Here is a 15,609-nt window from a genome sequence, read left to right as displayed (position 1 = left end):
TTGCTGCACTGTGCAGCTGTGGGGCCCCAGGGCCTTGCCACCTACAGTGTCCACAGCTCATCTGTCCATATTCAGGCCCCTGCCTGACTCCTGGCCAGTCAGAGGTAGGATAGACCTCCTTCTCCACAGCAGACCTGCAGACATCAACGACCGAGATGCTCCCATACCCCACAGGAGACCTAAGGAGGAAGATAGACTCCTGAGGGTCAGATTCCTTAGGGCACTGACTCTGGGAGGCAGCTGAAATGAGAGGCAGGACTTCCCTAAGTGCACTGCACTTTGCAGCTTACCAATAAATCACGAGATGGTGTTATATCCCCATTTTCCATACAGAAAAGCCAAGGCCCAGAGAGGTTAAGTCATTTCTCTAAAATCATACAGTAATGGAGCTTGGGTTCAAGCCCAGGTTAGTGGAATTCAGGAGACCTGACACTGTCTCATGAGCTCCCCTTTGCTCCCAAGACTATCACTAACCCCTCCTCCAGGCAGACTGCCTATCTTCCCTGACTAGTTAGTTGTGATGTAAGTGCTGGCTTTAGAACTTAGTTCTAATCCGAGCTTTGCCCCTTATCGGCGTGGGACAGGGGGCTGTGGGCATGTCACATCTTCTCTCTGAACCTCATTTTCTACTTGTGTAAAATAGGCATAGTATTACATACCCAATAGGGTTGCTTTGTGGATTAGCCATGTTAATATATGTACACCGCCTGGGCCTTTTTCAAAGTGAATGGAACTGACCACTGACATTCTGTAACTTTAATTTAATACAAATTCATCATAACTCACAAAATGGGCAACATTCAAAATAAAAATACTGCTGGGGGTGACCCAGATTCTGGTAGATGTAGGGGTGGGGGGAGGTTGAGGATTCCTCCTGCCCGAGAGGGACGCCAATGGGCAACAGTTGTGAGGGGAGCCCCCCCCAAGTTCAGCCAGTCTGGCTCCTTTGGGATGAGTGGGGCCAGGGACCCCACAAGCTCCAAATCTAGGCTCAGGATGAGAAAGCAAAGCTGAGGTTTGAGATATTCTGGCCACCCCTGGGCAGGACCAGAGCCAGGGAGCAGGACAGCTGGAGGCTCTGCTGCTTTAAAGCCAAGACCCGGAAGTGAACCCCTCTCTGTTTCTTTTGTGTCCTTTTAATGTGGTTGGGCCAGGAAAGAAGAATCTATTTCCCAAACACCCGTGCAGCCAAAGTCCTGGCTTTGTGTTGTGTTTCCCCAGCAGTGCCTCTCATCCAGATTGGGATTTGGGAATTAAATTGAGTGGGAGAGAGGCGGGCCCCAGGACGTCCATTTGCTGGCATGGTCAGCAGCGGAGGGAGCACCGCTTTGTGGTCTGCGTCCTCCTGATTCGGTCAGTGGCTTACTACAGACGGGAGCAGCGTTTTTGATCAGGACAGGCATGATGAATTTGGCGGCTGGGAATTACTCCTGGAAAACCAGCAGAGTCTGCTCCTCCAGTCTTTCCAATGATTCTGGAAAGCCATCAGGGATGTGATCATAAATCCTGTCTCATTAAACTAGCCAAAGCAGCTCTTGTTATCCGCACAGGATCTGAATGGAGAGAGATGCCAAGCCTGATGAGAGGTCCCAGCCAACAGTTTGTCCCAGTGCTCAGGTCCTGACAGAGACACGGCTCCCTGCACCCTAGCCTGGTCCCAGAGGCCCGCTTGGACCCTTGGCCAAGCTTCTGGGGACCTCCATCACCCAGTGATGCTTGTCCTGCAGCTGCCTTTAGGCTACTGGTCTCCGCCTTGGCCCCTGGCCGTGCCGTCATCCTGCTTTTCTACCTGTGGGCAGGAAGGTGGTGGCACATGTAACACGTGGTCCCAATGACAGGTACCTTGTAAAGGCCACAGCATCATCTCTACCTGCAGGGCAGTGGGAAAAACAGGAACCACAAAGCTCTTGGTCTGGAGGTAGAAGAGGTGGTTCTCGGACACCTTAGGACCAGCTACTGCCTGTGTCCACTGTGGGCTGGAGTCAAGGGTAACATGGCCCATGGCTCAGTGAGGGGCAAGACTCTGACGTGGGGACCATAAGAGGGGTCCTGTGTATCTTTCCAGCTGCCAACCGCTGGCAACACTGACACATCCTGAGATCAGGGCGTGTGGGCAGGAGGGAGACAGAGGGAGGTGGGCCCCTGCCCCCAGAGGATGGGGATGAGGACTGGGCAGGGGCTGCCCCGAGGAGAAGCCACGTCACATCCTTGGACCAAAGCTGCCTCTCCATCAAGGTCAGAACTACAGGACATCAATGCCGACAGAGTTTAGGAATCATGGAGCACGGAGGCTGAAGGGTAAACAAGCAGCCTGAGACCTCACCGTGGCCACGCGGGACGGAATCCAGGCCTCTCCTGTCCCCTGGGCGGTGCTCTTGCGGGTGGCCGCGGCGCGGGTAGCGTCTGGGCACTCCCTCCGCGGCCCTAGATGCGCACTGTATTGATCCTCAAGGGCTGCACGTTCTTGCCATTGGCGTGGCTCTGCCCGGGGCTGAAGTAGGAGCAGAGTTTGCCCGGGAACTTCTCGCGGAAGGTGTAGAGCCAGGACATGTCGTCGGCGTTGTAGAAGATGAGCAGGCCTTGATCGTAGTCCAGGAACACGCCCACCTTGTCCAGCTTGTCGCGGACGTTGAGCCGGGTCCAGGGCTCGGTGCAGGCGCTGTACTGGTTGCCGTCGTGCATGACGATGCAGTAGAAGCCGCGGCTGGGCTGGATCTGGATGCTGCCCTTGCGGCTGGCCGCCTCGTGGGCCAGCCCAATCACCCACTGGGTCTTCTCCGCCACCACCACCTCCCAGTAGTGCACGCCGCTGCTGAAGGCCTCGGAGCCCAGCACCGACACCTCCACGTCGAAGCGCTTCGGCGAGTCCTGCAGCGGCTGCGGGTGCAGGTTGCCGTAGGCCACGATGGTGCAGTCGTCGGACAGGATTAGGCGCTGGTGGGCAGTGCCTGGGTCCAGGGTCAGGGCAGCGGGCACTGCAGGGGGCGGAGGAGGGGAGAGGAGGTGAATGGAGAGAAGGCTGTGGACCCACTCTACTTCCCTACTTGGGGGCTGGCTTCTGGTTGGTCCCCAGGAAGCTGTGTGTTGCTGAAGGCTAGCCTGCCCTCTCTGGTCCTCAGCTCCCTCCTCTGTAAAATGGAAGGGTGATGGCCAAGGTCCTTCCAGATTTAACCCTGGCTGCAGAGGATCAGAAGCTGTGACTGCCTGGGGCAAGGAACACAGGGGGCACCCCGCAAAAGTCTGTTGGGTAAACTATAATGAAATCCAGAATTACAGAACTTCAGAGCTGAGAGAGTGTCAGGATTATCCAGGCGTTGGCAATCACCCTGGTGGGGACAAGGACATGCGTGGGAGTGTGTGGGTTTCTTAGTAGGTGCGATCCATGCGTCCAAACGCCCTGAATGAAAGGCACAGGGCATTTCCACGGCCCTCTTGCCACCCATATGTTTTCAAATGCCCAACCAGACATTCATGTGGATGAAAAACTTTTTTACAAAGACCTAAAATTACAACTTAACTCCATTTTATGTATGAACAGGATGTAATTTTTGTACAGTTTTAATATACTGAGTATTTTAGAACACTACTACCATGGAAACTGAGGGGAGACTGCATTTATGTTGTTTAGAACTTCATTGAGAATTGTTCACTTTTTGGGACAATACATCTCTAAGAAAAATGCCACTGACTCATAGAATCTACCTGTTTCAGACCACATTTGAGACAAAATGGTGTTGTACCTATGGTAGGAGCACCTGACTACTTCATTATGTTTTCCAGTATGGCTATAGTGAGCCCCTAGAGAGGACACGAGCAATATTTTCTTACAAGGAATTTCCTTGTATTTTTTCTTTATGTCATCATCAGATTATGGATATACAATTTCAAGTATAGATACATTTAATATATATTTATATATTATATATTAAAATTTATATATATTATAATTTATGTATTATACATATATTTAAATTGTGAAAAGGTTATATTATCTTTGAGACATTACAAATTATTTGTTAGGAAATGTAGGTGACAGGTCTGAAAAAGCTGTGAACCATTAATTCTGAGCCAACTGTTCCATTTGACAGATGGGGAAGATGAGACCCAGAGAGGAGAGGGGACTAATCTCAGGTCACCCAGCACCTAGTGGCAGAATAAAGACTAATCAAGGCCATGTGCAACCCAGCCCCAACGCCACGCCACCCCGCTCAGCCCCAAAGCCTCCACTCAGACTGTCCTCCACTGACTCCTCCCTGTTTGTTGTCATCATCCCTGCGTGTGGCTCCACTCCAGGGCCCATCCTCTGGGAAGCCATCTTAGTGGCCCAGCAGGTGGGCTCACTCTTTCTTCGGAGATTCCTTAACTTCATGTCCTCTCCTGATTCTATAAGGGGTACGGTCTCCTGTGCCCACATCTTATACCCCCTTTGCATCAAGAGGGCAAGGGCTGTGTACCACCCAACTAGGTTCTCCTTAGTGTGCCTGGTGCCCAGCACAGAGCCAGGCATAGTGAAGGTTTCCAGAAAGGCTCACCCAATTAAAGTGACTCTGTTTGTGTTGCTCTCAGGCAGGCAGCACAGGCTGGGTCACCCTGCTCTGGGCTGGTCACACTGGCTTAGCAGGTCTGGTGCTCAGAGTCTCTGTTTACTCTCTCCTTCAGAAGGGAGCGGATGCTCAGCCAGAAGATGCGAGAACCTGCAAGTGGCCTGCCTGAGCTTGGATGACCATTTCCAGGGCAGAGCAAGACAGAGGCCAAGAAGAATGAAGAGAAGGAATCCTGCCCCAGGTCCTGGGAGCAAAGGATTTCTTCACGCTGCTCTCTGGGGCTTCCCTTATCTGGGGGGAGGGTGGTAGGGGTGGGGTCAGGACCAGAATTCCACTTGGCTGCAGCATTACCCCCTACTTCTGTCACCTCTGTTGGCTTCATGCGTGCACAGAAATGAAGCACTTCAGTGGTGGCAACTGTCCCCAACAGGGACCAAGAGCCCATTTCTGAACTGTGCTCCCGTGCACACTGCCACCCGCAAAGCTCACCCTTGACTTCTATCAGGCTCCCTCCACGGGCTCTGGTAGGAGTCAATTTCATTTCGCATGTTATATTCTCCTTTCCTGTTCTTAGATCTCCGAGGGCTGAACGGAAACCATCAGCCCTGGGAACAGGGGGGTCAATGGAAACAGAACTCTCCCTCCAGGGACACTGAAGAGGGGGAGCTCCAAGAAGGAAGACACTGAATGAGTGGCTGAATGTTCTACCCTGTCTTCCGAGGGGTCACAGTGCAGCCTATGGGAACCCAAAGCTCTTGCCCACGTGGAATGTGGGAATCCCCACAGTGGCGTCAGGAGGTGAGAGCAGGAGGGAGGTGTAGGAAGTATGTGTGAGGGGGAGGCTAAGGAAGCAAGAAGAATCTAATTAGACACAGATGGGCCACTCCTACAGGCTGTGGAATGTGGGTCACACTCAGGCGTCTGTAGCAGAGGGGCAGAGCAGGCACAAAGCCAAGGTGTGGGCAGCCACCATCCTGAGTGCCACGCGGGGACTTGTGGAGCTCAGGATGACTGAGGAGGTCTGCAACAGGCAGAAAGTACCGCGCGGGGCCGAGGGACCAGGGCTGGAGCAGGTGGACGGGGGTTTGAGCCCCATACCAGCACAGGGGCTGGAGGGCTCAGCCCCAGATCCTTAAGCCTCATGGAGGGCCACGTGGCCACTTCCAGGGCCACCGATGAGTGTGGAGGGCGCTGGAAGAGGCAGCCAAGTGGGCTCTCAAGGGCTCTGAGATTGGGCCATAGAGATGAGGCAGGAATCCAGAGGATATCCTGACTGCACTGAGCGCCAGCTCCTGGGTGTGGACCCTCACTGCTTTGAAGCCCTAGGGCACAGGGTAAGAGGCGGGCCCGCCACTCATTGGGTGGGCTTGGGGGCAGGGTCTGCTGTTCATTGGGCAGTGCTGGCAGCAGAGGCGGAACTGGGGGAGGGGCCCGGTAACTGGGTGCTCGGCCCAACCTCCCAGGGGCAGGGCTGGGGTTGAGCCCAGAATTCTTATTAGGCACAGGGCGTGGCCTGCTTCTTAATAGGCTTTGACACCCCCAACGGGTAGGCTGGGGCTCACCTCCAGGGTCTCCCATTTCATCATAAACAGAGGTTCTGTCTCCCCAGGACTCCATCCCATCTTCCGTGAGGCTAGGTCTGGCAGGAGTAACAGCCTTCAGACCAGAGAGAGACCCAGAAGGGGCCATGGCAACACCTTTTCCGTCTGAGATGTCAGTCCCTGGGTGGGGAATGGCAATCCCTCCACCCATCCTTTATCCTTGGGAGAGCTGCCAGACCACAGTCCCCTGGGGCTCACTATGTTACAGGTCAGAGATCGGAGACACTGTTTTAGAAAAACAGAAAGCAGGTGTTGAAGCAGCCCGTTGTCTCCAGGTGTTTTTTCTGTCCATTTAAGACTGAGACCTCAACGTCAAAAGCATTGAGGGAGGGACATGGACTGTGGAGGCCCCAGGAAATGTCTGCTGGCCATCGTCAACCACCCCTGACATGGCCCAGGTAGCAGAGAAACCTCCTAGTCCAGCACCATGGCTTGGCAGTGGGTGGCTGGTGCCCCTCTGTTCCCAAGGACAGTGGCTCGACCCTTCAGAAGCCTGACAGGATGACTCTTTCCTCAGGCCTTTACAAAATCTGCTGCCTCAGGCTTCCCACCTACTTAGACCCTCCAGGGCATCGTGCCAGCATTCGAGAAACACACTCATACCCACTAGCTTGCTGGAATGCTGCGGCTGCCCCAGAAGAGCAAATCATGGTACCATTTGTCAGAAGAGGAAACTGAGGCTCCAAGGACACTTCTCAGAGTTAATGGGTCTGCATGAGCTATCCCTCAGGGTGGAAGTACAGTTGGAACTTGAGCTAAGGTCTTTTCACACCATGTTCTTTCCTTTACATGGCCCCAGAAAGCCTGCTCAGCAAGACTGAGGAACCATCCAATGAGTCCCGATCACCATCGTAATAAACAGGTATCACATACTTACTGAGTTCCAGGATTATTATCACAACTAGATAATTTTATTTCATTCTTATACCTACCCTGGGAGATCAATCACATCTGCCTCATCCCTGTTTTACAGAGGAGAAAACTGGCTCAGAGAGGGCAGTGATCTGCCCTGGGGCACACAGCTAGGTGGTGACGAAATGACTGGATTGAGGTGAGCAGGGGGAAGGAGCATGAGCAGCCCAGGGGAGGGAGGTGGCAGAAGCACAGGAGGCAATGTCTGGTGTCCTCTGGTCTGGCCGGGGGTGGGGGGTTGGTGGGGGGGAGTTTGTGTTGGGGAGCTGGAACAATCAGGCCTGGCGGTTGGGGGAGGGTTTCTAAGGTCAGCTGAAGGGTGGGACAGGAGGTGGGTGGTGGTAGAGACTGGAGGTTCCAAAGCAAGGGGAGTGACCAGTGCTAAATGGAGTTCTCAGGTGACCCAGAAGGAAGCCTGAGCTGGAAGCAGGGACAGGCAGGAAGCTGCTAGAATCCAGGGGCTAGGTCCCTGGGGGTGCTTGTCCCTCCCGTCTGGACATAAAGGGCCTTGGTGCTGCCAGAGGAGCCAGAGTGATTTCACAGGGCCTACGGACAAAGGAAGGGGACTGGCTAAGCAGGTGACTGTTCTCTGGATTCCCCAGGGACCTCTGTCCTTGGCTGGATGCTCAGGGCACACACTACCACTCCCTCAGCCCCTCTTCCACAGTTTTCTCTGGGCCAGTGGTTCTCAACTGGGGCTATTTGCCTCGCAGGGTTCATCTGGTAGTCTGGAGACATTTTGGGTTGTCAAAACTGGGGAGGGGAGCCTTTCATTGAGCAGAGATGAGGAATGCTGCTAGCCAACCCACCATGCATAGGACAGCCCTCTATAACAAGGAATTATCCAGCCTCAAAGGTCAAGAGTGCTGACGTTGAGAAACCCTGCCCTGGGGCAACCAGCAAGTTCCCCCATCCATGTGCTCACTTGGGAGGGGGTTGAGAAGGGACTAGCATCCTGATTTCTTAGAGGAGGAAACTGAGACTCAGAGGAGAAAGTGACTTTTTCAAGGATGTGTGGCAAGTTCCATTCAAAAATATTTACTGAGTACCTACTTTATGGCACTATTCTAGTAGCAGAATTGAGCCTAGGGCTCATTCATTTCTTTATCTACTTATCAACAAACATTTCCTGTGTGGGCTTCTAGGGATATAGAGTGATGAGTTAGATCCAGCCCTGACCCCTCAGAGCTCATGATCTAGTGAGACAGACAGCTACACAGACATTGACAAAACAGTGAGACCAGGAAAGCCCAGGGCGACCTGAAGAAATCCAGGAAGGATTCTCAGAGGAGGTGTTTATAAACTGGATGTGAAGGGGAGAAGTTAGTCATCAAAGACTGAGGTTTGTAGAGAGGGTTCTAGGCAGAGACGGATCAGTGTTGCTGAGTATTACGGGGGTGGGAGGGGGGAGGATGAGAGAACGGCAGGGCCCAGGTCTTGTAGGGCCTTGACTGTCAGGCTGAGGTGCCTGGAGTGCCTCTCTGAGCTGTGAGCAGGATGCAGCAGGTGGCAGCCCAGACAAAGAGAGCTCCTGAGACCATCTGCCCAAAGGCTTCCCTGGGTCAGCAGCTGGGGATGTGCTTGTTTCCTCCTTGAGTTATTCTGTTTCGCCCACATGTGGCCCTCCCCCTGCTGGGTCCCCGGGTGGAAGTCCCTCCAAGTCTAGGAGCATACAACGAGGCTAGGAGTACCCCTAGAAGACAGTCCAGAGTTCTACCCAGTCTGCTGGGAAAAGGGCCCTTCCCCAAACTACTGCCCCTTTTGGCAACGAGGGCACAGATCCAGATTTACGAGTACTAGGCACTGTCCCTTCGCTTCTGGGAAATTGGAAATGATATATCAGATGTGGCCTTCAGTCACTTATGGGGGATCCCCACCTCTGTCCAGCATTCACGCTCTCAGTGAGCTCTTCGGCCTTCTCCATCCTTTCCTGGAAGGCCCCATCACGACCATCCTGGGATCATTCATGCTCCTGCCCTCCCCACTGCCTTAGCCGGTGCAGTTCCCCACCAGGGACAGTCTGGAGGCCCCACCAGGCTCCACCTTTCCCTGTGCGGCCAAAGCCTCAGCCTTCAGTGCTCAGTTCAAACATCATCAGCTCAGTCCTTCTCCTGGCCCCACCAGAACCTTCTGTTTCTCCTTGCGGTTTCCACAGAACTGCATGAGTTGCTTGTCATAGCTTATCCCACTGGGCTGTGGGGTCTGGGAGGGTCTGTTTGCCCATCTGTATCTCCTGACCCCTGAAAATGCCTGGAGGCACTTTCAGTGTCTGTAGGTCAAAAGAATGAATCCAGGCACGGGGCCAGAGCTCTGACTGCTGTGTGACTATGGGAAATCAGTGAGCCTCTCTGAGCCTCCGTCTCCCACCCAGGCTTCCTGGGTATGTGTGAGGCCAGAGGATGCCTGGCTGGCTTAGAAGGTAAGGGCACAGGCTCTGGGCTCTGGCGGGTCTGAGTGCGAATCCTGACTGTAACACTTCTGGGTTGTGTTCATGGACAAGGTCTTAACAGTTCTCTTTCCTCAACTGAAAAAGATGAGGACAGTAATACTGCCTACCTCTTTGAGAGAATTCCCCTTCATATCCTTGTCTCACCTTTAAAGGACATGGTGCCTTTGTAGGTTATATGATTTTGGGTCCCAGGGTCTACTCCCTCTACTAGAAACCTGTTAAAACCTTCTCCTCTCTCTGCAAACCTCCCATCACCTCCTCCCACCTCTCTTCATTGCAGGTGGCAACCTTGCTTCCTACCTCAGTGGGAAAGGGGAGGCCATCAGAAGAGAAACCTCTCAAGCTTCCATTCCACTGCCCATTCATTCCCCCTCCTCTGGGCTCCCGAAGATGAGCTGTCTGGGCTCCCAGCAGAGGCAGCGGCAGAACCCCCCCTCCACCCCACTCCTGGACATCTTCCCGGCCACTCTCTTGGCCCTTCCCCCTCAGCTCTGCCCTCCTTCCACTGGGTCTTTCCCGTTACCCACAAAGAGGCCATTACTTCATTCCCCTTCAACAGCCTCTGCCACCTTCTCTGTCCGTCCCTTAAATCAAATGCCTGACTTAGAAATAGAAAGCATTGTCTCCATTCAATCTCCACTCGCTCTCTCCTCCCACTCGCCCTTGGATGGCCTCCTATCCAGCTTATGCCCCTGTGGCTCCACAAAGACCCCCAGGCTGCTGGACAACAGTCAGTTGGGGTTCTCCCACCTGGCCTAGTGGCCTTTGCTGCCATCAGCCGCTCTCCCTACTTGGCTTCCAGGACAAACCTGGGTTTCTACCCCCCACCCCCTTCTCTGGCTGCTCCTTCCCGGTCCCGTTGGCTGGGTCTCCCCCGTGTCCCTACGAACTGGGAGTGCCCTGGAGCTTCGGAGTTGAGAGTAGCTCTGTCTCTCTTCTTTCACTTCCTAGGTGATGTCATCCAGGCTCATTAAGTACTGTCCACACGCCAATATCGCCGGCGCTGACCCTTGTCCTATATAGTACTTGTCATTCCACTTGCCTTCTCAGCACCGGCGCTTAGACATCTCATCCATATGGCAAACGTCACGTGCTTACAGCTCTGTCCTTCCAGGAAACTTGGCCTGCATCATTGTAGTTCCCTTGTCTTTTTTCTCTCACACCCGAGATCGGATTCATTAGCAAATCCTATTGGCTCTCTCTTCAAAGTAGATCCCAAATCTGATCACTTCTCTCCACCTCCACTGCAATCACCCTGCTCCAAGCCACCACCGCTGGCCTGGAGTATTGTGGAAATCTCCTAACCAGTCTCCCGGCCTCCACTCTTAACCCCCTTCAGTCTATTCTCAACCTGGGAGTAAGAGGGAGCCTCGAGGAACTTAAGCACATCCCATTGCATGTCCCCAAGCCCTCCAGGGGCTCCCACCTCACTCAGCATGAAGTCTGAAGTTCTCACACTGGCCCTCAGGCTCTCAGGGTCTGGCCACTGCCACCTCCCTGACCTCCTCACCTCTACTCCCTTCCACTCTAGCCACACCAGCCTCCTCGTTCCTTGAATATGCCAGGCTGCTCCTGCCTCAGGGCCTTTGCACTTGCTATCCCCACTGTCAGGAACACTCTTCCCTCAGAAAACTGCAATGGATCACTCTCCTTCTTCCTTCAGGGCTTTATTTCTATGCTTCCTCCCTGGTGAGGTCTTCTAACTGGACCTTCTACTTATTATCTGACCTGACATCCCCTAGCTCCCTTCCTTATCTTTTATCCTTCTCTAATGAACTATGGATTTTACTTATTTACTTTCACTTTCTCTCTCCCTATGATATAAGATCCACGAGGGCAGGGACTTTTGCCTGTTTTTCTCACTGCTATGTCTCCAGTACCTAGAAGAGTATGTTGTGTGATATGTGCTGTAGGATGGATGAATGTACTTCCCAAGGCCTCAGTCTCTTCATCTGGAGAATGGATATATTAATGGCCTCATAATGGCCATATGAGGATTCACTGAGCTGAGTGATAGTGCGGGTGCCTAGCACAGGCCCTGGAACAGAGCAGGTGCTCAGCAAGAAATTCTTCTCCTCCCTCTGCCCTGCCCCCATGCTATGTTCAGAGTGGGTGGACAGGCTGGGATGTATCCCCTCATTCCTGCCTGTGCTAAACCTTACCTCTTCCTGGGTGCTCTCTGGGGCTGGCAGGAAGGGCCTTACCTGGGTGGATATCCTGGAATAGGGACTTCCAGATGGTGTACTGCAGGGGGCCCGTGTACTTGGAGGTTGGGAAGTCTTCGTAAGTCAGATTGGTCTCATGGATTTTCCCTTTAAGCCTGGAAAGAAAACAGGAGAACAGGCTGCATTGGGGGCTGGATTTTGGTCCCAACCCTGGGGGCCCTACAGCCTCCTTCAGGGCAGCTGACAAAGAGCAAGGTCATGTATGTCAAGTCTGCCAGCGTCAGAGTCAGAGTCAGAGCCACTTCCTACTTCTCTAGCCTCAGTTACTTCATCTTTAAAATGGGTACCAAGATAGCACCTGCCTTCCAGGCTTGTTGCGAGTAGAATACGGCATAATGTATGTAAAACGCTTACCACAGTGCTTGGTTCACGGTCAACACCGAATACATGATGTTAGCTATCAGGATTGATCATCAACAGACTAATAACAAAGTGTTATCATTATGAAAGGGGGCTATGGGACCAGAGAGACGTGCATTTGAATCCTGGTTCTGCCATATACTAGACCAAGTGATCTAGCTTCTCTGTGCCTATTCCCACATGTGTGAAATGGGGGTGGCAGCCGTCACTATCTCCAAGGGAGCTAATAGGATTATAATAATATAAATACTATGTATTACCTATAATATCAATATTATAAACAATAGAATGTGTATTTGTAATATAAATAATGTTGCTCTATAAGTAATACTCTGTATGATTCTGCTTATTACATAAATAACAATATAAACACAGAAAACCTTTTTGGCCCAGGCTCTGGCACAGAGCAGATGTCCCGTACCCCTCTGATGAAGATGGGAATGAATGAGTTCTCTGCTAACCAGCCCCTGTGCCTCGGGGCCCACCTCCCCACTACCTGTCCGAGGAAGGTGGCTGGTGGCGGGCACTTACCGCTCAGACAGTGAGGCCACCCCGGCCAGGAAGGTGTGGCGGTCGGTCTCGGCCAGCCGCTCCTGCAGGATCTGGGCCCCCTCCTGCACCTTGCGCAGCTGCTGGCTGTAACGCTGGACTTTCTGCTCAATGTCCGTCAGCGTGCGCGCTGTGTCAGCCTCCAGCTCCTCCAGCATCGCCTTCTGCCGCTCCCGCAGCAGCCGGTGCAGCCGCTCAAATGCCTCCCCGATGGTGGTCCGCAAGCTTTTGGTGGAAGACTGGGGGGGACAGGCATCAGGGGTGAGGCCAGGGGGAGCGGAAGGGGATGACTCCTGGGAGAGAGGTGGAAGCTGACAACCTTGCCGTGGGGAGTGGAAAGGGTGGTGGAAGGGCGCGGTGGCAGGATGGGGCCGGCAGAGCCTGGGACAGCACATGATTCCATGTGCCCCTTAGGAAACTCACTGAGGCTCGAACTAGTGGAGCAGCAGAGGGGCCGTGGCCTGAAAGACATTTGGGGGCAGCCTCCCCATGCCAGGTGGGCTGGCTGGAGAGATGTGGGAGAGAAAGGTATGAGGATGATGCCCAGCTTTCTGGCTTGGGGGTGGGAGGGACAGGGAAGCTGGGGGAGAGGTGGTGGTCAGGGAGAAGAGGCTGAAGTCAGTCTAGGATACAGTGAGGTCTTTATTTGTTTAAAAAAAAAAAATCACTCATGGGGCTCAAGCCAAGAAGACAAGGAGATCACAGATATCACAAGGGCAAACTTTGGTGGTCACCCGCCCTGTCCCGCCACCCTTTCGAGCCCTTAGCCAAGAACTGGACCAGGAAGTTAAAGTCATGATCACAGGAGGCAAGCCTGGACTTGCCCACTTCTCTGCTCCCGTGGGCACTGCCAGGCCCAGGAGAGGCCTGTGTGGGGATGGGCACAGGCTTCGGTGTGCAACAGCCCGGGTGAGAATCTTAGCTCTGGGTCTCTAGCTGGGCCAACCTCAGTTGCCTAATGTCTCTGAGCCTATCTTCTTATCTGTGAGAGGAATGACACAACCACAGTGCAGGGGTCTGGGAAGATCGAGTGGGGGCATGTTCGCCAAGTGCATGGCCTTGTTTGAGGTTCAGAGAAAGAGCCTGATGATTGAGAGATGGCTTCTGAGCTGGGGCCTGCAGGACAGGCTACAAGTCAACGGCGGGGGTGGGGGGAAGCAGCACACGGCAGGACAACATGGGGTACAGAAGTGTGGCCAGGCTGTAGTGCCAGTGCGGGACCTGCCTCTGCAATTTCACTTTGTGGGATTCTGGCTGGGAGTTCACAGAGTCAGAGACCCCGCTGTGTTCAGTGCCCGGGGCTCTGTGGGAGGCTTGACAAAGGCTCAATTAGGGCCAGTTCCCTCCTGTCGTGGCAGCAGGAAGAACTGCTGGCAGTGGGCCAGCCTCCCTGCGCATGCCCACCCAGAGCGCCAGGCAGACAAAGGGGGCGGAGGGGAGACTGGGGATGAACAGCCAGGCTGCCTGTGGCCTCCGAGCCCCTCCCCGAACACTGAGGCTTCTGTGCAGCTCACGTGGAGAAGATGGGGCCTACCCTCCCTGCCCAGTCAGCCATCTGCCTCTGCCCCCCCAAGGACCCCCAGATCCCACAGCCACCCCTTCCAGCTCCTTCTCAGCCCCTCCATAGCAGTGTCTGGCGCACTGGCCACCCTCTGCTGGCTGCATGTTCTGGTTTGCCTCCCACCTTGGTGGCTGCTCCTTCTGGGCCAGCTCCTTCCATTCTCACCTACGCGCCCTCCTAGATGGTCCACCTCCACTGCTTTGAGGATGGTTCCCGTGACCTTATCTGTGGCCTTGCATGTCTCCTGAGCTCCACATTCATCTTTCCACCTGCCTCAAGCAGACTCCTGGGATCCCACAGGCCATCTAACTCTCTTGGTCAACTCTGTGTCTTCGGCAACAAACTCATGGCCACAGTGACCCTTCTAATGTGCAAAGTGGGTCAAAGCAAATGCTCTTTAGGAATCTTTCTGGGCTCCTTGATAACTAGTAAAACACTAAATTCCTTAGCCCGGCATTCAGAGTCCTCAATCTGATCCCAGCTTACCTCTCTAGTGCCATTGTGCTGCAATTCCACTGCCTAGAATGGACACCCCCCTCAAACTCTTTATCGGACAGGCAAACTCCTACTCAATCTGCAAGGCCCAGCTTGAAAGCTACCTCCTCTGTGACAGCCTCCCTCACTTTTTCAGGCAGTGAAATAGTTAAATGTCTCCAGAGCATTTTGGAAATACTCCTAATACACAGTCTCACATTTTATGTGACTCCAGCTAATGGACAATCCCCAGGGGTAAGAATGACGTCTTTCCCAGCCTTGCACTTCCTGTGCTCATCCCAGGGCCAGGCACAAAGCTGGTAGTCAGAATCTGCTTGGGAGGTGAAGGAGGGAAGAGTCTTGCCAAAAATTACTCTGCAGAGGTGAGTGCAGACTCCATCTTCTTTTTAGGATGGGGGCCTAGTGTCTCCAGGACAAAAGAGAATGAGTAGGAAAAGGGGCAGAGGCAGGGAGAGGGTAGCTCAAAAGTGACAGCCAATCCCGGGTGCTTTAAGTATGTTCCTGAAAGGTCTTCCCAACCTACTTATCTTGCTGGCCACAAAGCCACAGATCTGGCTGCGGACCTCCCAGCACAGGGCTAGGATGTGCATTAGGTTCTGACAAAATTGGACAGTAAGCTCCCAACTAACCACTCACTCACTATGGGACCTTAGGCTAGTTCCTCAACCTCTCTGTGCCTCAGTTTCCTTGCCAATAAAATGAAGATAACATTCCTACTTCTGAAGGAGTCCCCCTCACACCATACACACACTCATCTGATCTACAATATTTATTGTATGGAGGCACTGTGCTAGGTTCTGGGGAGTCCTGCTGTCACAGAGGTGACATTCTGTGGGGTTCAGTTTCAGTGAGACAATGAACAGGAAACACAATTACCAGCCCAGAGAAAGAGGTTCAGCTCAACTGGCATGCC

At 53.5% G+C, this 15,609-nt stretch overlaps 1 protein-coding gene across 3 annotated transcripts in view; it reads right to left on the bottom strand.

Moving 5' to 3' along the window:
• Positions 1-741: 741 nt before the first annotated feature.
• The window catches only part of TRIM62 (tripartite motif containing 62), a 28,765-nt gene continuing 13,897 nt past the window's right edge, over positions 742-15,609 (bottom strand). For all 3 annotated transcript variants that reach the window (XM_047726616.1, XM_047726614.1, XM_047726617.1), the window contains exons 4-6: positions 12,623-12,879; positions 11,711-11,826; positions 742-2,975 (exon numbers count right to left, since the gene is read on the bottom strand). In XM_047726616.1, the coding sequence (XP_047582572.1) occupies positions 2,425-2,975; positions 11,711-11,826; positions 12,623-12,879 (924 nt within the window). In that variant the 3' untranslated portion in view covers positions 742-2,424. The remainder of the gene's footprint in view (positions 2,976-11,710; positions 11,827-12,622; positions 12,880-15,609) is intronic.

The sequence above is a fragment of the Lutra lutra genome, chromosome 4 (genome assembly GCF_902655055.1).
Source record: "Lutra lutra chromosome 4, mLutLut1.2, whole genome shotgun sequence".
Classification (NCBI taxonomy): Eukaryota; Metazoa; Chordata; class Mammalia; order Carnivora; family Mustelidae; genus Lutra; species Lutra lutra.
The sequence above is the reverse complement of the archived record's forward strand: the minus strand, read 5'-3'. Positions and strand labels throughout refer to the sequence as shown.